Consider the following 27,530-nt stretch of genomic DNA (forward strand, 5'->3'; position numbering starts at 1 on the left):
TAGAGACAAAAAAAGCTTAGTCAATTGGCACCAAGTTCAGATCATCAGAAATCCACCACACGATGTTTGGTCGGCGACCAGAATGAAATGAGAGATGATGACAAAACTTTCAGTCTACCCAAAGGTAAAGAAGAAAGAGGACCATTCGAAGGTCTCATATTCGTTTCTCAGCACCAGTGCTGTACAAAGCATTTTGTGTTACAAGACTGGCGTACAAGCAATTGTCCCCAGAAAAAAAGAAGAAGAATGTTTTCCTTTTCCTCCCACGCCTCTACTAATCGAAATCTTTCTAAACATGCTGCTTTCACATCAATCTAAAACCCTGAATTCTATGATTTTTTCTAAACATCCTTACAAGAATATTCATTTAATCATTTGATGAAATATCCTTACAACAAATTCTATGCCATCACAATTACAATGATAGACTTGAAAAAGGTCAAAAAAGCACTTGCACTTCCATGCTTCAGGCTACTTGTCATCCTCTTCTTGCACTGTTACTGGTGCTATTATAGGCCTTAATCCTCCTGTTGATTTCTTTCTCTAGTTCTTCCGATCCTCCCACCTCCTCCAATTCCTGCACCGGATTCAAATTAAAAAAAAAAAAACAAAGTTGGATGAGTTTCCATGTTGAAGTCGACAAGTAGTTATATATTTAGAGAAAAACATGAAAAAAACCATTCAAAAGTTCGGTATGCTGACGGTAGGCACAGATCGTAATAGGCAGCCCGTGTTGAGCTCCATATGCAAAAGGGAAAAAAAAAAAACTAAGCATACAAACCTTTGGACCAAGGAAGAGACCGTAAGGGACGCTATCGAACTTGTCCGCATGATGGAGCTGCAATAAATTCAGCGTTCAAGGGTTCACCATCTAAAACTTTAAAAGAGTCAATCATAGCTGACAGGAAACGGGATGGATACGAGAAGTGATGAGTGAAGCGGATGCGGGGGAAGCAAGTGTTGAAAGTAGCATGAAGTAAGAAGTGAGATACTGTTACGAAGCAATTATGCAAGTGAATGAAAAAAAGCAAAAACAAACACAGCAAAAGCTGGTCCGGACCGGGTGCAATCACATAGCACAAAATTTGTGCATTAAGCACCTGATTGCCGTCCATCAGGCCTTGGCCCCACAACTGACGGGCTCTGTCCCAAGATGGAAGATGGAGGGTGATCACCGATCAGGTGAGTAAGGCAAAAATATTTGTGCAATCATGTTGCACCTGATCTTTTCACCGCAAAAGCAAATAAGAAATTATGTGAACACAATATAAAACCAACTTGCAAGCTTATTATGATAAATTATAATTTTCTAATATAAAAAATGTGAAAAGTGAAGGGAAAATGAGTGAGAAGCGACAAGAAGTGGGGAAGGAAACTTTAAGTAAGCAAAAGAGAGTCAATTCAGGAAACGACGAGGAAGGGGGGCTTTCCACCAATGTTGTCAGTATCGGCCGATACGATGGCAGCAAATCGATAAGATACTATATAACCTGAAACCTGAATCGGCTACTTTTTAATAAATGTAAAAATGCATAAAATTAATTTAATGGTTTTAACAGTGACATGAAATATGTTTTAAATATTTTTAGCTGATTTAAAACGATTCACTTGAGGAAAGGAAACGATTCAGGGCCGATACCCATACTGACAACATTGCTTTCCACTAAAAAGAATCAAGTTTCTCAGTTTTTCCCACAGCTCTTTTTCGTCCTGTCGAAGAAGGAAGGAATTTTCCCGCGCTTCCGAAGCTAGCTTCCAGGGAAACTAGTTTTCTCATGCAGCAAAAAACTTCCTATGGAGTTAATAATGTAAAAGTTGAAAACAAGATATTAAACATGAGAAAAAAACCTGATGGGCAGCGGCGACACGTCGAAAATAAGGGACGTTAGCAACGGGGCCAACCGGAAACCTCTTGTGGACGAGTCCATCGTGCACAAACATGTAGGCCATGCCATACACCGTTATGCCAAGACCCTGCACATTCCGCATATTTACGTGTGTATATATATACACACATCAACAACATAGCTCCATAACATAAATACAGATAACAATGTAGTAACTGAGTAAGGAAAATTAGTAGTAGTCTTACAGCGCCGAAGCATAGACCCGGGATGAGGCCCTTATGAAAGAAGCCGAACCCTAGAAGGGCGATGGCAGGCACGGCGTTGATGATGGCGAACACATCGTTGAGCTCGAATGGTCCCTCCCTTGGTCTATGGTGTGACTGAAACAGCAACAACAAACACATCAATGAATGCCTTTCGTTTTTTACTGTGCGTTGCAAACTTGAACTAAATAAATCGGTTGGCTATATATGTATTATTAAAAAAGAAAAAAATTGGTGTCGTGTCCCAATTTTTATTGCTTAAATTAGACCAATTACAGTAAGAGCAGGAGATTTTAATTTTACCTCATGCATAGACCACATGGAGGCATGTTATAGTAAGAGCAGGAGATTTTAATTTTACCTCATGCATAGACCACATGGAGGCATGCCACAGCGCACGGTGGGCCCACCGCGCCCAGAACTCCATCCCTACCTGCACAAAAATGGCCACACAAGAGAGTTACCAAAAAAGCCATCGTTCCTTATACTCGTTAGCGAAAGAGAGTCCAGAAACCGCTGGAGGTGGTACTGTTGTGATATAGAGAGAAAAGATGGGGCACTAAACAAATTTAACAAGTTGGGGGAGGAGGAGCAAATACACACACACCACTCAATGACTGGAGAAAATTAAAACGCAAACGGAATAAAAAAGTTAAAACCATTTGCCGTCGCACACAGTAAAATAAAAAATTACCAAGAGACCACCGAAACCACATTTCAATTCTCAGCATTTATGGGGTCAGTGAGAGTGAATTACAACAGAAGCATAGGGGCAAAAGGATAACGAAAAGAGAAGCGAGGAAAAGCTTTACCGCAGCTCCGACGGATAACGCGAACGTCCCCAACATCTCAGCGACCGGCACCTCCCCTCCCTTCCCAACCCAACCAATCGAAAGTGTCAGAAAAACTTTAAAAAAAAAATATTGAGAGTAATCAATCATAGACGAAAATAAGATATAAAGACAATTACAGAAAATCTAGAAAAGGGGGTTAGTTAGGGCGAACCCCCCTTAACCGAGAGGTCTCGGGTTCGAATCCCATCCGGCGCAAGAAGAAGAAGAAGAAGAACGGACCTCCAACTGCCAAGAGAATCTGTAGTAGACGGCCGCGGCAGCCATCGACGTTATCCCCAGGCTCGATAGCACGGCCGCCAGTAGGTAGGTGATCCTCTCCTTCCTCTTCCTTTCCGTCCGCTCCAACAGCCTCTCGTTGTCCACTGGAATCGTCAACCCCAAACCCTCGCTCCCGTCCTCTTTCTCCTCACGGACCTCCGCTTCTCCTCCTTTTTCCCTTCCCTCCTCTTCCTCTCTGATCTTAATCCGAGAGCCAGCAATTTCCCTTCTCTCCTCCATGACGAAGCACACGGCCAACCTCCCCAAACCCAACGTCGGGCGCTGCGGCCGTCTGACGAAGAAGACGCCTTCGCGCACGCTCCCACGGCTCCCGCCGACGGATGGAATCCGGTCGAATCGACACGTCGTCGATGCTGCGGCGGCGGAAACACCGGCCGCCATCTCGCTGGGAGGATCTCGGCTGTGAGAGAGAGAGAGAGAGAGAGAGAGAGAGAGAGAGTAGCGCCCGTTGAAAGGCAAAGACCGGGAGGAAGAGACGAGAGAGGCTGCCGGGCGAGTTGAGTTATTTAAAACCAATGTGCTAGGTTTAGACCCTAGCATTCACGGAATATTTACGTAAATGCCATATCGGCCTGTTTTACGGGACCCAGTGCATAATCAGATTGTGTTAAACAAATACTAATCAAGATTTGTAGTGGAAATTGACTCAAAAGCAGGGAAAGTTGCGGTTGGGATCCTTTCTTTTTGACGATGGAAAAAAAGCAAAAACGAAATCATGTGGAAGGTGGAATCAGCATAGTAGTTCCTCTTGATTTTCAACACGCAAGCCTAAGAGGATCTATTTTTAAAGTATGATAGATTTTCGCACCGCCATAAAAGTGTTGATTTGAAACGCGTGAGACGCCACGAAAGCAGTGGACGCTCTGATCGCTGAAACTAAATTTTTTTTTTCCGTTTTATTCTCATTGGCTCGTAAGTCATGTGTCTTAGCAATGTAGGTCCATATACTATTTTTCATTAATGATGCTAACATCCTTTTTCCAAAAAAAAAAAAAAATACAACTACTAAAGAAAGGATGCGGCTTTGGTCGGTGCAGTCCGGTGGAACATATTTTTATTCATTCCATTGTACGAGAGTGGACATCAAGAAGGGGATTTTCAGGATGCATGGAATCTTGTACTGCTTTAAATATTTTCGAACTTTTTTTGTGAGAGAAGCTAGCTCTTAAAGGATGAAAACTCGTGCCTCCATCACTATATAAAAAAAAAATGAAAGAACGTTACTGGGTAAGTGATCCGATGTCGTCATATGAGCTCACAATCGAATCCACGGAGCCACGCTAATGGTGGGCTAGTAACTCGTTAAAAGCTCAAAAGGCATGGATTAAAATCCTATTAAACATCTTATTAAAGTGGAGATTTTTATCCCAGCCACTCCCCACCGCGGAAGCAGATCAGGTCATGCTGAAAATGAGCCTTTTTGCTCATGCGGACATCGTGGCCGTCTGTTTGCATTTTGGATGAATGCCACGTGGTTTTGTTGACATTTGAGCTTTTTAAAATGCAAATCGGATGGCCACGATGTCAGCATGAGCAAAAACGCTCATTTTCAGCGTGACCTGATCTGCTTCCCCCCACTGCATGGCTGATCCAAAAAGGCTGTTCAACGAATCATCCTCTCGCTCTTCTTTCTTATGTTTTTCTATTTCATCGCTACGTCCACCTCAATCCCCTAAAATTCCAACATTGGTATAAGAGTTCAGGGGTGTGCGCGATGCTAAAAGTGGTACCTCCTTCCGATAGCCATCCTGAGCATCGGAGGAGAAGGTTGCAAGCACGGGATGTCATGCCCTGCAGTCGTCAAACGATCGTGCCTTGCACTGAAAAAAACCCTGCAAAGGCGATCATCTCCTTGACAAAAAAAAAACATCGATCGACTTAACCCAACGGCCGGCGACAGAATGGTGGAAGAAACTCCTTCACCAGATGGGTGGCAGACCTAACTAAAAAAAAAAAAAGGGCAGTGTCTCGTCGAAATTCAGTAGACCATGAGAGGATAGATGGAACCCTCTCACCAGAAAAATCCCCTCCTTGCAGGAGAAACCCCTAATAAAAAAAACCAGGAACCACCAATTGTGCCCGACGATGCTAACTGAGGGAAGTGCCGGCAGAGGAGAGGGTGTTGGGATGTGTGACCATTATCCGCACATCTCAGCATATGCACGAACAAAAGCTCATTCGTGGATATGCTTGGGCAGTTATCAAAACCAATTTCAAATAAACTTTTAGAAAATCGTTTTTGTTTGGGTTTGCGTGTGTGAATAACAACAGGAGGACATGCTCAGCAATCGAGTGTGTGAATAACACAAGAAAAAACCTCTCGAAGCAAACCTTGTCAAGCCTAAAAAACCCAAACCTTCTTCTTTTCCTCCTTTTGCTCTTGCTCGAACTCCTCTCGCTTCTTCTGTTGTGCCATCCTTCATTGGTATCAGAGCCAGGTTGAGATCTTTGGAGTCTGTTGCATCATTCTTCTTCCACCTATCGAAACCTGCAAGGAAAGCATGACAGGTTAGTCGGGCTTCAAGAAGCCCTTTTTTTTTGTGATTATAAACCTGCACAGACACAGAAATTTTTTATGTTTTTTTCGCTTGAGAGACTCTAAGAGCAGAGACCCTTCTGAGTTCTGTGTTGCTTCTACGTATCTGAAAATAATCATATCTGTGAGAATTTTTTATTTATTTATTTTTATCTGTAGCAATCTACAATAAGAATACGAATCAAATAAAAAAAAAAGGAAAATTATTCTCCGTTGATCTGCCGCTGGTTTTCTTTTTCGGCGATCGCTACTATTTTATCAGTGGCCTCGACCTTTGACCAGCTTTATCGGTTCTCTCTCTCTCCTCGTCTGAATCTATAACCGGTAGGGAAGATATCCACCGACGTTCCTTAAAAGGCAAAACAAAACAAAAGTATACCAAAAAACTCATCTGAGAAAACCCCAGAAAAAGAAAAACACCAAAAGTCGATCGTCCGGCTACCTGTTAGGTTTGGGTTTTTTCCCAGAGATAGATCTGAGCTGGGAGCACCAACCCAAACACTCGGCAGAGCTTTCCACCGGAATCCCTGGCCGAAAACTCGAAAGCGGAGTTCAGCATCTCCGACGAACTTTCAAGAGAAGAGAGAGAAAGTCGATTGGAAAATAAAGTTTTTAGTCGACTTTAGGGTATTTATACCATGTGGTACAAAAATACAATATTGCCCCTCTGTTTTGTGAGTTATTTAAAAAACTTGTTGTAATTTTTAAAATTTTAACCTGCATACTTTTTTTTAAAAAATATTTGCTAAAAGAGGTTTGCGTGTTTGATTTTACCAGAATTCCATTATGAAGCCCGAGAATGTTTAAACTTACAGAAACAGGCTTTTCTGTTTTAGTATTAATATTTCTTTATAATTTTGGATAAAGACCGCTTATTATTATTTTTTTTTATTCTTATTTTCTCGGTGTAACATTTTATAGGTCGATATTGATTCATGGTTTACTATTTCATTTCTTAACAAAAAAAATATAATATATAATAATAATAATAAAATAAATAAAATATAATACCAATAAATAAATTACTATAAATTAAAATATACAAAAGCGTGACAGGATGACTAGTCGTGTGTGTGCTTCTGAACTTGCCAAAACTGACAAATAAAATAGAACAAATTTTTCAATCTGAAAAAGAAGAATACCAGTAGCTCTTACACTTGAGGGTTTGGAATATGTATTACAAAAACAAATAAAAAAACCTGGAGAAATAGGATCAAAAGAGGAAAAAAGAAAAATATTAAAAATATTTAAGAGATGATCTTATAGCTAGAACAATTATGCTAGCATATATGGATGCTGACCTGATTAGAGTCTTTGAAGACTATAAAACAGTTAATGAAATGATGAAAGCAATTGGGTCTAAATATGATACTACATCTGAAGTACATGTTCAACTGCTCTTAGAACAATACAATACATATAAAATAAAAGAATCAGACAATGTAGTAGGTCATGTGAACCGTATGCTGGTCATGGTAAAAGACTTAGCAATAGCTGAAAATGTGATACCTGATAAGATGCAAATCTCAACAATCACCACAAGAAAATAGGTTATTAGCGACGAAATTTAGCGACAGAATAATTCTGTCGCTAGTTAGCGACGGATTAACGAGTGAAACACATCCATCGCTATAATCAATGAAATTTACGAAAATAGCAACGGAATATATCTCGTCGCAAAATTCATCGCTAATTAGCGGTGGATTTTGCGATGGAATATTTTGTCGTAACGGATGCAGCATTTAGCGATGGTGGTTGCGACGGATAATCTTTCGTTGCTAATTAGCGACGGAATTGGCGACAGAATATATTTCATCGCCATTTACGTGTTTTGATTTACGGCGGCTTAGCGACGAAATTAATCTGTCGCTAAGCCATCGTGAATTGTCGCATAACCCTAATCCGAGCCCTCTTTTTCTTTTCTTCTTTCGCTACTCCCGCTCCCGCCAGCCTTCCACCGTTTGCCGGCCCCACCGTCCACCGTTTGCCGGCCCCACCGTCCACCGTTCGCCGGCCCCACCGTCCACCGTTCGTCGGCGCCCAGAGACAGGTAATTTCTAAAATACGTTAAGGGGGTCGTCCCTCATGCATTTTCCGACAGGGGGTCGACCCCTTGCTGTTCCGGCAGGGGGTCGACCCCCTGCTGTTCCGGCAGGGGGTCGACCCCCTGCTGTTTCGGCAGGGGGTCGACCCCCTGCGGTTCTAGCAGGGGGTCGACTCCCTGCGTTCCTGAGGGGGTCGAACCCCTGCGTTTCTGCAGGGGGTCGACCCTCTGCGGTTTCGGTAGGTCATTGGGTATTGGGCTTCTCAAGGCCTATGCAAGATGTTTTCATTTGCCTCAGTTTTTTTTTTGTAATGACTTCATTTTAAAACAGTATTTTTTGCAGATTTCTCAATGGAACCTACTTGTGCTCATCCACCCATGGTAAGTAAGTGACAAAAACAATGCAAATCGGGTAAATACCCGTAGTGAGTAAGTGATGCAAGCACATCACATGTTATTTAATTTATTAGATGTAACACTTTATTGTTCACACACTCACTTAGCTGTTGATATCTAGGGTTGCTTTGTTGGAGTTCGGAGATCATGCTGAGCATGATTTTAATGTATGAATATAGAAGTGTTCTTATTTTTGGAGTATGGATTTCATGCTAGGCATGGTAGTAGTTAGTGGAATATTGAAGTGTGTTTGTTGTAGGTACATGTTTGTCATTTGTTTGATATGAATGATTACGATGTATTGCAATGTTTGATGTAATTGTATTCATGCTTGCATGTAGTCAAACAAGTGACGAGGAAGAATTCTCAAGCTAGTGAGCAAAATCTTGTAATACAAACCTCTATTTGAATGCATTGCTATACTTGATGTGAATTATTTGAATGTATTGTAATACTTGATGCGAATGATTTTAATGCATTGCAATACTTGATGTGAATGATTTGAATGCATTATAATACTTGATGTGAATGACTTGAATGCATTATAATACTTGATGTGAATGACTTGAATGCATCGTAATACTTGATGTGAATGACTTGAATGTATTGTAATACTTGATGCGAATGAATGGGTTGTATTGCAATACTTAATGTAAATGATTTGAATTATTTGAATGCATTGCAATACCTAATGTGAATGATTTGAATGCATTGCAATACCTGATGTGAATTATTTGAATACATTGCAGTACCTGATGTGAATGATTTGAATGCATTGCAATACTTGATTTGAATGACTTGAATGCATTGCAATACTTGATGTGAATGACTTGAATGTATTGCAATACTTGATGTGAATGACTTGAATGTATTGTAATACTTGATGTAAATTAATGTATTGTATTGTACTTGATGTGAATGATTTGAATTATTTGAATGTATTGTAATACTTGTTGTGAATCATTTGAATGTATTGCAATACTTGATGTGAATGATTTGAATGTATTGTAATACTTAATGCGAATTATTTGAATGTATTGTATGACATTTGTTATTTGTTAGAATATGGTTCGTGGAGGTTACAATGGTCGTTCATCTAGTAGTAGCCATGCCCAGCCTTCATCTTCACGGGCTCTTGTGATAGGTATATCATTTAACTAATTGGATGCTTAACAAGGTGGAGGAAAATGATGCTAAGAAGGTGTGGCAGAAGGTGGCTGTCAATCGATTTGCAGACATGCTGCACAATATGAAGACTGCAACAAAAAAAGCATCTAGCGGCATATATGATCCACTACAGTGAAAGGGTCATGGCCCTATTACTATCAAGAGAGATTATTGGGATGGAATGTGTGATAAGTGGGCGGGGGATGCATTTCGAAATCGCTCTGCGAAAGATGCACAAAATCGAGCGAAAATGCCTGAAGCCCATTTACACACAGGTGGATCTAGGACATTTGGGAGCCACCAGAAGAAAATGGTAACTCATCAATATATAATATTAATTTTATAAGTATTATTGCAAACTTGTTAACTAAATCATTTATCATTTAACTTCGCAGAAAGCAGAAAAAGGAGGCATTGTACCATATAAGGATATGTATGTTGAAACACATAAACGAAAGACCACGAGAGACTTTGTATCAAAGAAGGCCAGAACCACAACTGTAATACCCAAAAATTTTAATTCTGAAGAAAATTCAAGTTTTAATTTTGATTTATTCTGAATGTGAATTATAGTGTTAAAACCCTGATTTTTATGGTTAGTATTGTTCAAAGTAAAGATCTAAATCTATATTTGAAATCCTGATAAAATTTTGTTGAGGCTTGTTGGAAAATCGGAATTCAGGGACATTCTAGTCATTAGTCAAATTGTCAAGGGTAGCTTAGTAATTTGCCAATTCAGTGGCATTTTTTTGGTAAAATACCTAACTATATAAGGTCAAAATGGTAATCTTTCTTTTAGGGACATTTTCAGGGAATTAAAAAAATTATGAGGGACAAAAACAGTAATTTACCATTTTCAATGGTAGGCTATGTAATTTATTGAACTGCAGAAGGACAATCAAGTAATTCTAAATCCCCTTATGGCAATCCTGAAAGATGGGATTAAGCCAAGGTTAATTTGGGTATTAAAAAGTAGCAAATTGAATAAAATATATTAATTTATAATATTTTAATCTAAGACCATGGTTTTAGAAAAACCACTGGCCCAAAACCAAGGGCAGCCATGGTTTTTCCAAAACCATGAGCTGACAAGTGTCACCTCACAGTGAGGAGGTGACACCCATCCCTCTTCTCTCTCTGACACATGTCAAAAAAATTAATAAAATAATATAAAAATAACAAGTGTCAAAATAAACTAATATTTTAATTAAAAAAGGTGACAAGTGTCACCAAAGTGGGTCCCATAGGAAGGGGAGACACCTCCTCTCTCTCCTATAAATACCCCCTCACCCCCTCTCTCTCTACCCAAGTTCTGAAGTGCTATATCTCTCTAAGCTCTCTCTCTCTCTCCTACTTTATCTCTCTAACCTTGAGTTTCTCTCTCTAACTTTTAAGCCTAAACCTTCGTAGAATCTCAGATTTTTTTTAGGATCCCCTTCTAGCCTCTTCCCTCTCTCTCTAGACAAGATCTACTCCTTCGTTGAAGTTTCAATGAGCTAAATCCAGCCCCAGGAGCACTGCCTGCAGGAGTTCTGCTAAATTTAGCAGAAAAATCGAATTTGGATAGCGGAAGCGCTGCTCAAAATCTACTAAACAAGGTTAGTATTCAGAAACCCTCTTCTAAATTTGAATTCATACTTTCTGAGCTTCCCTATTCTTTTTCTGAACCCCAACTCTATTTCTTTTGGATTTAAATTTTGACAATTTTGCCAAAATTTTATCCAAGCCTGCCTCTACGCAGAGGAAGCTCTGTTCAAATTTTTCTAAATGTTTTTTAGTATTCAGAACTACTTTACCAGTAGTTCTGGAAAAATTTCCTAAAAGACTTCTGAAAAATTGAGTTTTTATAGCAGGAGTTCTGCCAAAAAAAATTAAAGATTTTTGAAAAAAATAGAATTAGTATAGCAGTAATTCTGACCAAATTTTTAAATAATTTCTGAAAAAAATTTAATTATTTTAATTAGAATTTTGGCAAAATTTTTTCAGATATTCTAGAAATTTCGAGTTTATTTAGTAGAAGTTATATTAAATTTTTTATAACTATTTCAGAAAAAAATCAATTTTTATAAAAGAAATTCTGTTAAAATTTTCAAAAATCCTTTTAAATATTTGAATCAAAATTTTTGAAAAACCTTTATAAAAATATTTGTGACACAAAGTCATGTTCGAATTTTTACAACTCGAATTCAAGTTCAAACCTCTTTTCGAACATTTGAGTTATTAGAGAGGAAATTCTGTGAAAAATTTTATAAAAGTTTTATAGTCAATTATAAATAAATTCTTAGATTTTTAATAATCCCCTTAAAAAGATATTTATAGGGCAAATACTACCTAAAATTCGATATAAAAATATTAACTCAAATAATGAATTTTGTCAGATTAAATCAAAGCGCATGCGCTTTATCCTGTTCTCCTTAGTTCTATCAAAATCCAAGTAAGTTATTCTATAAAAATCTTATAATTTTATATTAGACATGCTTTTGATTCATGTTTTTAATTCGTGCATGATTATCAAAATTTGATTCATGATCAAATGCATATTTTAATATCCGCATGAATAAATATTTGTTTTGAATGACAAGATTTTCAATCTTATGATTTGAATAAAATTTTGATGGGTACTATGGTCAAAACTTTGATTTTGATAAAAGAATTTTGTATAGCATGTTGATTTTCGAAATATTTTATTGTTGCAGGAGTCATGTCTACACAAACTTAATTCTCGCCTTCATAGGCGAATGCTCGTTGTGATAGAGCAAAATTCTGGATGGGCTGGATACATATGACACGTGTTTATTTGAAAGGAATGATTTGGCTATTGAGCCTAGTTTTGAAAGGATGAAAAGTCCTATAAAAGAATCCTTCAAGCCCATCTAGGTTTAGCCTACCTTGGAAGGGGTAGTGGTACAACCAGAAGTGACATTGTGAAGATGATGATTGTTGGGAGCAATAGATTCCCTAGGCCTCATGTCACTCGGGTTGAGGAGGCCGAGACAACGGGTCTCAAGGATGCCGCATGCCAGTGGATGCATCCAACTCTCCTTGTTTGCTCGCCATTGCCGAGAATGTTCCCGGTCATTGACCGCTCGCTTGGGAGCCCATTTCACTCAGGTATCCGGGTAATCCACAATAGAATAATACACCCCCAGAATACTTAGTTTGAGATCGGAGTGCCCTCCACCGTACCAGGAGGACGTTAATATCGAAACAATGACCTTTTCTTTCACAAAATTTGATATGAAAATATGCCTTGTTGATATAACACATAATCATGTTTTAAATTATTTTTAATTGTCATATTCTTAATTGCATAATTGTTCTTGAATGTATGCATTTTGATTTGTAAATTATTGAAATCATGCTTAATATTTGAATTGTATGATTTTGATTAATAACTTACTTGGCTATTATAAGTCTGACCCATTTTATGGGGATTTCAGGTTCAGATATGGTGTAGGCGATATTACAATGGATGTTGGACAAGTGCGGCATCGAAGAATCCAGATTCCCAAGATCCTGAGATCAATTTAGGATTTATTTTAAATTTAATCCTAAATGTTTTAATTTTTGAACCTTGTGAAAAGACTATGTATATAGTGTTGATATAAATCATTTTTTCTCTTGTTATGAATTGTGAAATGTGACGTGCCGAGGTTTAAAAAAAAACGGAAGTCAAAACCATTTCCGTTGTTTTAAAAAATATATATATGCATTTTTAAAGGTTTTAAAACCCCAGGGCGTTATAGTTGGTATCAGAGCAGAGTTTTGGGAGATCTGGTTCGAGATCCACCTTGTCCATACATTACACTGTAAGGATTTACTTTAGATTTTTATTTTATTATTATTGATAAATCATTGTTTTTCCTTATAGATGACTCTTCAAGATTTGGTCAATATCATTAAAGAACTTGTCAAGGATGTTCAAAAGCTAGAAGAATCGCATACAATACAAAAAAGGGTTGTGGATAATTTAGAAAATCAAGTTCGAAGTCTCACAAAAGAAAAAGAAAAATTAGAAAAATGTCATAGGTGTTTACAGACCTATTTATCACAACCTTGCCCACTGGAGTTAGAAGAATGTTTATTCTGTGGAGAAGTTGGGCATATAGAAAAAGAATGCCAAGTAAAGATAGGTTGTATTAAAAGACAGTGAGCCGCTGAAAATATGCCAGATCAACAGTCTCATGTGGTTATTCTTGCTCCTCCTCCTCCAATGAAACCTATTATCATTTCATCTGACTCACCCATAGTACCTGCTCCCGCACCCACCTTAACTCCTTTGGACTTTGTATTTCCAGTCCACCCCCCTGAACCTATATATACCCCAAGGGAACCTACGGACGACCTTAGCTTATATTTAGGAAATCCAGATAATCAAGTTTATACTATGGATCCAAATGTTGCAGGGCCTTCTCATCCACCAGGGCGGATTAGGAACAAGAGGAATTATATGGGAAAATTCCTCAAGCTTCCATAGGGTATCTTTTATTAACTTTTTGTTAAATATGTAAATTCTTGTAAATATGGGTTTTGATGTATATACTTGCCTATATGAATAAATGTTCTTTCTACCTTAATCTAAGTTCGATCATTATTTATCAAGGATGCCTCGTCAAGCATCAAAGAAGCAATCCAAGGAGCATAATGGTCAACAAGAATTCATTATGAAAACATTAAATAATTTAGCAGCTGCTATAAGAGATCAAAATCAGAGTAGGCAAGATTCAACTATATCTTCAAAAGCCTGTCAAAGCCATAATGAAGTCTCTTATGAGAAGTTTCTCAAATTAGACCCACTTACATTCTCAAAGAAGATGGATCCAGAAGCTGCAGAGGTTTGGATCTGAGAAATAGAAAAGATTTTTCGTGTTCTGACAGTACCTGAAGATCGTAAAGTAAATTATGCAGCATACAGATTAAAGAAAAATGCAGAAAGGTGGTGGGCATCCACCTTAGAAATTAAATTTAGCAATGGATCTGTTACTTGGGAACAATTTATTGAAGTTTTCTATGCTGCATATTTTTCCAAGCATGAAAGAAGTCGTAAGATGAGGGAATTCCTTGAACTACAACAAGAAGGACTCTCTTTATCTGAATACATTACAAAATTCAGAAATTTAGAGAAGTATTGTCCAAATGTCTATAATACGGAAGACAAAAGGGCAATGAAATTTACTAGAGGATTGAAGTCGGTTCTACGAACCAAAGTTCTCACTAGTAGGCCAGAAACCTTAGACAAGGCGGTGGAAATAGCTACATTGCTACAAGAAAATTGGGAAGAAATACAGAAGAATCAATCTGGCAGAACGGTTTCTCAATTCAGAGGTCAAAGGAGTTGGCCTAAAAGAAATTTTGAAGGAAGAAGGTTCATCCCTCCAGCAAAGAGGCCGCGACAGCAGTTTCAAGCCAATCAACCAAAACTACCAGCTACACAACTATCAGCTAGATCGTGTCAGAGTTGCTATCGATCCCATCCAGGACAACCCTGCCCCCGAACGACTGGTGGTTGTTTATATTGTGGCAAGTCAGGTCATTTTATTAAAGACTGCTATAAAAAGGAAATGGATGAACATGCTTGAGGTCTTATTAAACCTCGCCCTCAACAACAACCCCAGTATCCGTACCAGCAACAACCACAACCACAACAACAACAACAACGACCGCAGAATAAAAAGGTACCAGGTCGCGTTTATGCCACCAATATTGATCAACTATCTAAGGGTGACCTGATTCAAGGTACTTTATCCATAGCTGGACATGCTGCTTTTACTCTATTTGATTGTGGTTCAACTCATTTTTTTATTTCCAAGAAGTTTACTACTTTACTTAATATGCCTATCAAGTCATTAAACTGTGTTCTGAAAGTGGTCAACCCAGTAGGATGTAAATCTTTTTGTGGATTATACCTGCCGAATTTAGAAGTATATATTGAAGGACAGAATTTACCTGCCAACCCAATTCTATTAGATATGTCAGATTTTGATATCATATTGGGTATGGATTGGCTACATCAACATCATGCAAGAATATTTTGTCAGGAAGGAAAAGTTACTTTTTCTCAACCAGGTATTCCTAAGGTAGAATTTAGATTATCTAATTCTACTCCTAAAAATCGAGTTATTTCTTCTTTAAAGGCCCAGAGATATTTGAGGAATGGATGTACGGCCTTTTTTGTCAGCATTACTCTTGCCAAGCCAGTAAAAATTTCCCTTGAAAATCTGGATATTGTTTGTGAATTTTCAGATGTTTTTCCTGATGAATTATCAAGACCTCCTCCACATAGAGATATAGAGTTTGGTATTGAATTAATACCAGGAACTGCACCAGTCTCTAAAGCTCCTTATAGGATGGCTCCAGCAGAACTCATAGAATTAAAAAAGCAATTATTAGAATTAATGGAGCTGGGATTTATTAGACCAAGTATGTCTCCCTGGGGAGCGCCTGTATTATTTGTAAAGAAGAAAGATGGGTCATTACGATTATGTATAGATTACAAATTGCTTAATCAAGTTACCATAAAGAATAAATATCCATTACCACAAATTGAAGATTTATTTGATCAATTACAGAAGGCTAAGGTATTCTCAAAGATTGATCTTAGGTCTGGATATCATCAGCTCAGAATCAAGAAAGAAGACATTTCTAAGACGGCTTTTCGGACAAGGTATGGACACTATGAATTTACTGTCATGCCTTTTGGACTCACAAATGCACCAGCAGCCTTTATGGATCTTATGAACCGTGTGTTCAGGCCATTTATAGATACATTTGTAATTATTTTTATTGATGATATTCTAATTTATTCCGAAAATAATGAACAACACAAAGAACATTTAAGGATTATTCTGGATACTTTGAGGAAGAATCAGTTATATGCCAAATTTTCTAAGTGCGAATTTTGGCTAAAAAAGTTATGTTTTTGGGTCATGTAATTTCAAAAGATGGAATCTCAGTGGATCCTACTAAAGTGGAAGCAGTATTAGAATGAAAACAACCTAAGAATATTACAGATATTCGAAGTTTTCTTGGACTTGCAAGATACTACCGAAAATTCATTCAAGACTTCTCCCGTATAGCATCACCGATGACCAGACTTTTGAAAAAGGGTGTTAAATTTGATTGGGATGCTAAATGTGAAGAAAGTTTCCAAATTCTAAAAGAAAATCTCACTATATCTCCATTACTTACTTTACCCTCGGGACATGGCGGATTTGAGGTTTATACAGATGCTTTCGGTACCGGTCTAGGTTGTGTATTGATGAACACGGAAAAGTTATTGCTTATGCATCAAGACAACTAAAAAATCATGAGAAGAATTATCCAACCCATGACTTAGAACTTGCGGCAGTTGTTTTTGCACTAAAGATCTGGAGACATTATTTATATGAAGAACAATTTGAAGTATTCAGTGATCACAAGAGCCTCAAATATTTGTTCTCGCAGAAAGAATTGAATATGAGACAGCGATGTTGGCTAGAATTTATTAAAGACTATGAGTTCACACTTTCTTATTATCCTGAAAAGGCGAATATTGTAGTTGATGCTCTTAGTCGCAAAACTAGAGACACCTTGGCAAGTCTCATAGACCAAGAATGAAAACTTATTGAAGATTTCATTAATTGGAAACCCTTTGCAACTGAACCAGGAAGAATTTTATTATCAAACTTAATTGTTCGACCAGAAATCCTCATCCGAATTGTTGCTGAACAAAGTAAGGATTCTCAACATGAAGAATTTTTAGCCAGAGCCCAACATGAAGATGATGTTTCATTTCGACTTAAAGAAGATGAGAGTATTTTGATGAATGATCGAATATGGGTACCAAATAACCCTGAACTGAGAAATAAAATCCTTGAAAAAGCCCATAAAAGCAAATATATTATCCACCCAAGAAGTACAAAGATGTTCAAAGATTTGCAAAGAAGGTACTGGTGGACTGGTATGAAGAAGGATGTGGCAAATTATGTTTCAAAGTGTTTGATTTGCCAACAAGTAAAAGCAGAACATCAGAAACCAGGTGGAATGATGCAACAAATTGAAATTCCATAATGGAAATGGGAAGAAATTACTATGGATTTCATAGTGGGTTTACCAAAGACTCGAAAACAACATGATGCAATTTGGGTTATTGTTGACCGATTAACTAAATCGGCTCACTTTCTACCTATTCGTATAAGTCAATCATTGAAAAGTCTGGCAGATTTATATATTCGAGAAATTGTAAGATTACATGGAATACCAATTTTGATTATCTCTGATCGTGATCCCAGGTTTACTTCTCGATTCTGGAACCAACTTCAGCAGGCTTTGGGAAGAAAATTAAAGTTTAGTTCTGCATTTCATCCCCAAAATGATGGACAATCAGAGCGTACTATTCAAACTTTGGAAGATATGTTACGCGCTTGTATGCTAGAATGGAAAGGAGATTGGGATATTCATATTATGCTAGTTGAATTTGCTTATAATAATAGTTATCATGTCAGTATTGGAATGGCGCCATACGAAGCTTTATATGGAAGACCTTGTCGATCGCCACTCTATTGGAATGAAATTAGTGAACGAAAGTTAGAGTCACCAATGATACTACAAAATTACACTCAGCAGGTAAATATGATCCGAGACAGACTACGCGCTGCCCAGAGCCGACAAAGAGGATATGCTGATCAAAGACGAAAGGAACTCGCTTTTGAAGTTGATGATATGGTCTTTGTCAAAGTATCTCTAACCAAAAGTGTGTTCAGATTTGGAAAGAAGGGAAAGTTAAGTCCTAGATTTGTAGGACCCTTTAAGATTCTTGAGCAAATTGGTGAAACTGCTTATAGAATCAAATTGTCTCCTCAGTATGCACAGATTCATAATGTATTTCATGTTTTAATGCTGCGAAAATACGTTTATGATTCATCTCATATTATCCAGCATCAAGATATAGCAATTCGAGAAGATATGACTGTTGAGGAAAAGCCTATAGAAATTATGGATAGAAGGGATCAAATTTTGAGAATGAAGACTATTCCTCTGGTTAAAGTCAGATGGCAGCATCACGGAATTGAAGAATGTACTTGGGAACTAGAAAACAACATCAAAGAGAAGTATCCAGAATTGTTTGTTTAGATTGTACCATAAATTTCGAGGATGAAATTTTCTTTTAGGGGGGTAGAATGTAATACCCAAAATTTTTAATTCTGAAGAAAATTCAAGTTTTAATTTTGATTTATTCTGAATGTGAATTATAGTGTTAAAACCCTGATTTTTATGGTTAGTATTGTTCAAAGTAAAGATCCAAATCTATATTTGAAATCCTGATAAAATTTTGTTGAGGCTTGTTCGAAAATCGAAATTCAGGGACATTCTAGTAATTAGTCAAATTGTCAAGGGTAGCTTAGTAATTTGCCAATTCAGTGGCTTTTTTGTTGGTAAAATACCCAACTATATAAGGTCAAAATGGTAATCTTTCTTTTAGGGACATTTTCAGGGAATTAATAAAATTGTTAGGGACAAAAATAGTAATTTACCATTTTCAATGGCAGACTATGTAATTTATTGAACTGAGAAGGACAATCAAGTAATTCTAAATCCCCTTATGGCAATCCTGAAAGATGGGATTAAGACAAGGTTAATTTGGGTATTAAAAAGTAGCAAATTGAATAAAATATATTAATTTATAATATTTTAATCTAAGACCATGGTTTTAGAAAAACCACTGGCCCAAAACCAAGGGCAGCCATGGTTTTTCCAAAACCATGAGCTGACAAGTGTCACCTCACAGTGAGGAGGTGACACCCATCCCTCTTCTCTCTCTGACACATGTCAAAAAAATTAATAAAATAACAAAAAAATGACAAGTGTCAAAATAAACTAATATTTTAATTAAAAAAGGTGACAAGTGTCACCAAAGTGGGTCCCATAGGAAGGGGCGACACCTCCTCTCTCTCCTATAAATACCCCCTCACCCCCTCTCTCTCTACCCAAGTTCTGAAGTGCTATATCTCTCTAAGCTCTCTCTCCTACTTTATCTCTCTAACCTTAAGTTTCTCTCTCTAATTTTTAAGCCTAAACCTTCGTAGAATCTCAGATTTTTTCTGAGGATCCCCTTCTAGCCTCTTCCCTCTCTCTTTAGACAAGATCTACTCCTTCGTTGAAGTTTCAACGAGCTAAATCCAGCCCCAGGAGCACTGCCTGCAGGAGTTCTGCTAAATTTAGCAGAAAAATCGAATTTGGATAGCGGAAGCGCTGCTCAAAATCTACTAAACAAGGTTAGTATTCAGAAACCCTCTTCTAAATTCAAATTCATACTTTCTGAGCTTTCCTATTCTCTTTCTGAACCCCAACTCTATTTCTTTTGGATTTAAATTTTGACAATTTTGCCAAAATTTTATCCAAGCCTGCCTCTACGGAGAGGAAGCTCTGTTCAATTTTTTTTTAAATGTTTTTAAGTATTCAGAACTACTTTAGCAGTAGTTCTGGCAAAATTTTCTAAAAGACTTCTGAAAAATTGAGTTTTTATAGTTGGAGTTCTGCCAAAATAATTTAAAGATTTTTGAAAAAAATAGACTTAGTATAGCAGTAATTCTGACCAAATTTTTAAATAATTTCTGAAAAAATTAATTATTTTAATTATAATTTTGGCAAAAGTTTTTCAGATATTCTAGAAATTTTGAATTTATTTAGTAGAAGTTATATCAAATTTTTTATAACTATTTCAGAAAAAAATCGATTTTTATAAAGGAAATTATGTTAAAATTTTAAAAAATCCTTTTAAATATTTGAATCAAAATTTTTGAAAAACCTTTATAAAAATATTTGCGACACAAAATCATGTTCGAATTTTTACAACTCGAATTCAAGTTAAAACCTTTTTTCGAACATTTGAGTTATTATAGAGGAAATTCTATGAAAAAATTTATAAAAGTTTTATAGTCAATTTTAAATAAATTCTTAGATTTTTAATAATCTCCTTAAAAAGATATTTATAGGGCAAATACTACCTAAAATTTGATATAAAATTATTAACTCAAATAATGAATTTTGTCAGATTAAATCAAAGCGTGTGCGCTTTATCCTGTTCTCCTTAGTTCTATCAAAATCCAAGTAAGTTATTCTATCAAAATCTTATAATTTTATATTAGACATGCTTTTGATTCATGTTTTTAATTCGTGCATGATTATCAAAATTTGATTCATGATCAAATGCATATTTTAATATCCGCATGAATAAATATTTGTTTTGAATGACAAGATTTTCAATCTTATGATTTGAATAAAATTTTGATGGGTACTATGGTCAAAACTTTGATTTTGATAAAAGAATTTTGTATAGCATGTTGATTTTCGAAAGATTTTATTGTTGCAGGAGTCATGTCTACACAAACTTAATTCTCGCCTTCATAGGCGAATGCTCATTGTGATAGAGCCAAATTCTGGATGGGCTGGATACATATGACACGTGTTTATTTGAAAGGAATGATTTGGCTATTGAGCCTAGTTTTGAAAAGATGAAAAGTCCTATAAAAGAATCCTTCAAGCCCATCTAGGTTTAGCCTACCTTGGAAGGGGTAGTGGTACAACCAGGAGTGACATTGTGAAGATGATGATTGTTGGGAGCAATAGATTCCCTAGGCCTCCTGTCACTCAGGTTGAGGAGGCCGAGACAACGGGTCTCAAGGCTGCCGCATGCCAGTGGATGCATCCAACTCTCCTTGTTTGCTCGCCATTGTCGAGAATCTTCCCGGTCATTGACCGCTCGCTTGGGAGCCTGTTTCACTCAGGTATCCGGGTAATCCACAATAGAATAATACACCCCCGGAATACTTAGTTTGAGATCGGAGTGCCCTCCACCATACCAGGAGGACATTAATATCGAAACAATGACCTTTTCTTTCACAGAATTTGATATGAAAATATGCCTTGTTGATATAACACATAATCATGTTTTAAATTGTTTTTAATTATCATATTCTTAATTGCATAATTGTTCTTAAATGTATGCATTTTGATTTGTAAATTATTGAAATCATGCTTAATATTTGGATTGTACGATTTTGATTAATAACTTACTTGGCTATCATAAGTCTGACCCCGTTTTATGGGGATTTCAGGTTCAGATATGGTGTAGGCAATATTACAGTGGATGTTGGACAAGTGCGGCATCAAAGAATCCAGATTCCCAAGATCCTGAGATCAATTTAGGATTTATTTTAAATTTAATCCTAAATGTTTTAATTTTTGAACCTTGTGAAAAGACTATGTATATAGTGTTGATATAAATCATTTTTGCTCTTGTTATGAATTGTGAAATGTGACGTGCCGAGGTTTAAAAAAAAAATCGGAAGTCAAAACCATTTCGGCTGTTTAAAAAAAAAATTATGCATTTTTAAAGGTTTTAAAACCCCGGGGCATTACAACAACAATATGTATTTATTCTATTAATAATGATTGCAATATGCAAGTTATCATAATGTTATCATTAATTATTAATGCATACTTTAAACATTATTTTGTAGGAGGCATATGAGCAATAGATGGTAGAGCGATATGACGATGACGCTACTCAACATCCATCATTTGATCCTGCAGCATGGGTGACTGCAGCAGGTAAACTCAAAAAGGGTCGTGTGTTCGGGTTTGGGAGTAATATGAACACTTCACCTGTTATTGCTTCTTCTAGTTACAGCTCACAGACTTCTTCCGTCGACATAAGCTCCAAACAACAGCCTATTCTTTTTTGTGATGATGTACGCAAGATCGTTAAGGACACAATGCATGAATACTTTCATGAAACCGTCGCTAGCGTTCTTTGAGCTGAGTTCAACAGTTTTTTGCTGACCAGGAAAACTTCGATTGCAGGTCCCTCTCAGGTATGAAAGTTTCATGCAATATATTGCATGTCTTTAGATTTCATATAACTTTGATTGCCTTAACATATTCAGTTTTTTTTACTGCCTTAGAACACATATCAGCATGCTATAATCACATATTCAGTTTTTTGACTGTCGTATAACAGATATGAGCATGCTAGAATCATATATACAACTTTTTAACTACCTTAGAGCACATATGAGCATGGTAGAATCACATATAGAGTTTTTTCGACTGCCTTAGAACACATATGAGCATGCTAGAATCACATATTCAGTTTTTTGTCTGCCTTAGAACACATATGAGCATGATCAAATCACATATATAACTTTTTGCCTGCCTTAGAGCACATATGAGCATAGTAGAATCACATTTAGAGTTTTTTGCCTGCCTTAGAGCACATATGAGCATGCTATAATCACATATAAAGTTTTTTGCCTGCCTTAGAGCACATATGAGCATGATAGAATCACATATAAAGTTTTTTTGACTGCCTTAGAACACATATGAGTATGCTATAATCACATATAAAGTTTTTTAACTGCCTTAGAACACATATGAGCATGTTATAATCACATATTCAGTTTTTTGACTGCCTTAAAATACATATGAGCATGCTAGAATCACATATAGAGTTTTTTTACTGCCTTAGAACACATATCATTCATGCTAGAATCACATATAAAGTTTTTTGCTTTGCCTGCCTTAGAGCACATATGAGCATGATAGAATCACATATAGAGTTTTTCTGACTGCCTTAGAACACATATAAGCATGCTATAATCATATATTCAATTTTTTGACTGCCTTATAACACATATGAGCATGATCGAATCACATATATTGCTTTTTGCTTGCCTTAGAGCACATATGAGCATAGTAGAATCACATATAGAGTTTTTCTGGCTGCCTTAGAACACATATGAGCATGATATAATCACATATAGAGTTTTTTTATTGCCTTAGAACACATATCATTTATGATAGAATCACATATAGAGTTTTTTGTCTGCCTTAGAGCACATATGAGCATGATAGAATCACATATATAGTTTTTTTACTGCCTTAGAACACATATGAGCACATGATAGAATCACATATAGTGTATAATTTATTTCAATATATTTTGTTTATCAATATTGACTGTTCTTTTCTTGTGTAGGTTGCTAGCGATAATCAGCGTAGTGGAGCTGAAGGGACAGATCAAGCAATGAACAAGAAGACGCACAAAATCTTGGCGATGATTAGATTAATGTGTTGAATTTGTTCTATTTTTTTTTTGTTTCAAAAATGTAATTGTTGAATTGTAAATAATTAAACTTGTTAATTTTAAAGTGGAACGATTAATTGTTTTAGATTCCTTTTATATGAAATTTTATGTGTACTTTGTTTTTTATTTACAGGAAATATAAATTGTAGCGTTATCGATATTTAATTTTCAAATAAATTATTTATTTATTTTTTTCTCTTGTTTACAACGGATATATTTGTCGCTATACATATAATTTAGCGACGGCTGTAAATCCGTCGCCAAGCCGAGGTCGCCGTTTAGTACCGGCGGATTTGCGACAAAATTTGTCGTTCGTTATTCCATCGCAATTAGCGACGAAACTGGCGACGAATTTATTCTGTCGCCAGTTAGCGTCAAAAAATTCATGACGTAAGTTATCCGTCACTAAGCCGGTTAGCGATGGATTAGCGACGGAATAGTGACAGAATGAGGTCATCGCTAATCCACTGCTTTGTTGTAGTGAATCTTGAATAGTTTGTCTGTATCTTGGATGATGGTAACCACAACACTTAGGCTAAATTCTAAAAGTCTAAACCTTAATGTGTTACCTCTATAACTGGCAATAGAAGAACACATGGCCAAGGACAAAAAGTCAGAACTCCTGATAGCTCAAGATGTCTCATCCAACAATCAAGTACCCTTTAAAAGGAACAACAATAACTTTAAAGGAAAAGGAAACAACAGGTCCAATAAAGGACAGGACACCAACTTTAGAAGGCCTCAGAGAAATAGACCTCAAGTAAAGTGTTTCAAATATGGAAAGATGGGACACATCCAAAGAAACTGCAGAACAATGACCTTCAACAAGAACAATGGACAACATGGGAAACAGAACAACAAAAGAAGACCTAATAATAAAGAAGTTGTCTGCGTGGTGTCTAAATGCCTCTTTGCAAATAAGGAACTCTCAGGATGGTGGGTTGATTCTGGAGCAACCCGACACATAGCTAAAACCATAAATGGATTTGTAAACATGAAAGAATTAGGTCCAGGTGAACACAAGGTGTACATGGGAAATAACACCTATTGTGATGTACGTGGAATTGGGTCTTATAGATTTAATGTAGGTAGAACAAGTGTCATTCTTAATGAAGTTCTTTATGTACCCTCAATGAGAATGAACTTAGTTTTTGTCCTGGCATTGACTGGAAAAGGATTTGAAGTCAGATTCATTCTTGGGAAAGTCACAATAGGGAAACATAGCAGAGTCCTATTTGAAGGAACTTTTATCAAATAACATTGTATGTTTAAGTTGTGTGATAATAAAGAATCAATTTCCACTTATATTGATTATGTCTTTAATATTGATATAAATGCATGGCATAAAAGACTTGGATATATAAGCATAAAGAAAATAAAAAATTTAGCACAACAAGGAATAATTCCTACGTTTAATGAATCACACTTTGAAAAATGTGAAACTTGTATATATGAAAAAAATGGCTAGAAAACCTTTTTCATCAAATGTTGTACGTGCTAACAAATTGTTGAAAATAATTCATATTGATATTTATGGACCATTTAGAGTCCAAACTCACAGCAAAATGTTATATTTTATAACATTTATTGATAATTTCTCAAGATACGACTACTTATACATGATTAAACATAAATCAGAAGCTCTTGAAAAATTTAAAGAATATAAAAGTGAAGTTGAGAGACAACTTGGAAGATATATTAAAATAATTAGGTCAGACAGGGGAAGGTGAATATATCTCAAATGAGTTCTGTGAATTTTATAAAGATCTTGGCATTAATAGGCAAAGAACCATGCCAAGAACACCACAACAAAATGGTGTTGCAGAGAGGTGCAATATAACCCTCTTAAACATGGTTAGGACCATGTTGACAGGAGCACAAATACCCAAAGTTTGTTGGGGATACAATAATGTATACCCTGAATAGAGTGCCCTGCAAAGCTGTCCCAACAACTCCGTATGAAAGTTGGACTGGTATGAAACCAGATTTGAGTCATCTTAGGAGATGGGGTTCTGTAGCACATGCTAAGATCTTGGATCCAACTATGGATAAGTTGGACAATAGATCTGTTAGAGGTATTTTTATCGGATATCCTAAAGGATCAAAAGGCTACAGGTTATACCACGAAAGGTTGGGACTGATTGAGAGTAGAGATGTTGAGTTCCTAGAAAGACTCAACAATTAATCCAGTGATCCTATTGAGGATCCCTTTGATTTATTGAATGATTTTGATGATCAAGATGAACAATTTGGCAATGAATCAACTGTGGATTAGTCAGGCAATGAACCAACTGATCCAGGCTCCTCTACTTCTCAAAGTTTAAGCGATCATAAGAGGACTAGAGCTTTTCCATCCTATCTGGATGATTATTACGTGTATCTGACTGAAGAGTTGTGCTATTCAGTAGATATAGATGAAATGACTGACAATCTATCATATTCTGATGCTATTAAATCACATAAAGCATCAGAATGGAAAAGAGCTATGGATGAAGAAATACAATCCATTGAAAAGAATCAAGTCTGGGAATTAACTGATCTTTCTAAAGGAAGGAAACCAGTCGATTGTAAATAGGTTCTTAAAAAGAAGTACAAGGCTGATGGGTCAATAGACAAATTCAAAGCAAGACTGGTAGCCAAAGGTTTTTTCTAAAGGGAAGGTGTTGATTACACTGAAACTTACTCACCAGTTGCTAAGTTTGCATCCATCAGGATAATATTATCCATAGCAGCTCATTATGCTCTAGATGTATGGCAGATGGATGTAAAAATTACTTTCTTGAATAGTGACTTAAAAGAAACCATTTATATGTTTCAGCCAGAAGGATATACCACAGATAATGACAAAGTATACAAGTTGAAAAATCCTTGTATGGGCTTAAGCAATCACCAAGACAGTGGTATTTGGCTTTTCATAAAGCAATAACCAAGATTGGATATGAAACCCATCAATTAGACCACTATGTATATGTCTGAAAAAGTGGGAGTCACTTTTGCATTTTATCTCTTTATATTGATGATATATTGTTGACTGGAAATGATAATAATATGATAGTCAACATAAAGAGTTGGTTGTATAGCAACTTCGAAATGAATGATATGGGTGAAGCTTCATACATTCTGAGAATCAAAATTATCAGAAATCAAGAATAAAAAATTATCAGCTTGAGTCAAGAAAGATATATTGACTATATTTTGAAGAAATATAGAATGCATGACTCAAAACCTATTGGGACTCTGGTTGCTAAAGGGGTGAACTTAAGTAAAAGTGATTGTTCAGGAGAAAACCAACAAAGACTAGATATGTCTTATGCTCAAGCTGTTGGAAGCTTAATGTATGTTATGCTTTGTACAAGACTTGATATAAGTTTTGCAGTAGGTATTGTTAGTAGATATCAAAGTAATCCTGGTTGGCCTCACTGGCAGGCTGTCAAAAGATTTTTTCGATATTTGAAAGGCTCAAAAGGATTACAGTTGAGTTTTTAATCTGACAAACTTGATTTGATGCTGACTTTGTAGGATGCAAAGATGACAGTAAGTCTACCTCTGGCTATATCTTCATGTTTGGAGGAGGTGCAGTAGTCTGGTTGTGTAAAAAGCAAGGTTGTGTGGCCCTGCATACTCAGGAAGCTAAGTATATTGCTTGTAATGCTGCCATAATCTTTGCAGTGTGGATTAGATGATTCAGCTGTGATTTAAAACTAAATCTTGTATTTGAACCTGTACATTTTTTTGTGACAATCAAACTGCTATCTCTTTGATGAAAAGTGGAGTAGATAGCTCTAAAAGCAAGCATTTAATGGTAAAATACCACTATATATATTATATGATTGAAAAAAATGAGATAACCGTTGATTATCTACCATCATCAGGCATGGTAGCAAATCCTCTTACAAAAGGGATCCCTGAAGATCTGTTCACAAAACATGTGTCACATATAGGATTAAGATACTTGTGATTACGAGGCAAATCCTTATGGAAAATCAATAATCATTGCATGGAAAGCCCACAATAGTGGA

The 27,530-nt window shown here is 36.4% G+C and overlaps 1 protein-coding gene across 3 annotated transcripts; it reads right to left on the bottom strand.

The window, feature by feature from the left end:
- Positions 1-302: 302 nt before the first annotated feature.
- LOC149818062 (beta-carotene 3-hydroxylase 1, chloroplastic-like) lies at positions 303-3,696 on the bottom strand. 3 transcript variants are annotated; one of them, XM_089984925.1, is made up of 7 exons: positions 3,184-3,696; positions 2,923-2,982; positions 2,472-2,543; positions 2,093-2,227; positions 1,849-1,974; positions 782-838; positions 303-577 (listed from the first exon to the last, which is right to left on the bottom strand). In XM_089984925.1, the coding sequence occupies exons 1-7, from the start codon at positions 3,622-3,624 to the stop codon at positions 479-481; spliced, it is 990 nt and encodes a 329-aa protein (XP_089841051.1). In that variant the 5' UTR covers positions 3,625-3,696; the 3' UTR covers positions 303-478. The 3 variants fall into 3 exon arrangements, 2 of the variants coding, with proteins under 2 accessions (XP_089841051.1, XP_089841052.1); XR_016427231.1 differs by having other exon boundaries at positions 547-577; positions 782-871; XM_089984926.1 differs by lacking the exon at positions 782-838.
- Between the last annotated feature and the right edge of the window lie 23,834 nt (positions 3,697-27,530).

This window comes from Nuphar pumila, chromosome 13 (genome assembly GCF_984573655.1).
Source record: "Nuphar pumila chromosome 13, dmNupPumi1.hap1.1, whole genome shotgun sequence".
NCBI classification, from domain to species: Eukaryota; Viridiplantae; Streptophyta; class Magnoliopsida; order Nymphaeales; family Nymphaeaceae; genus Nuphar; species Nuphar pumila.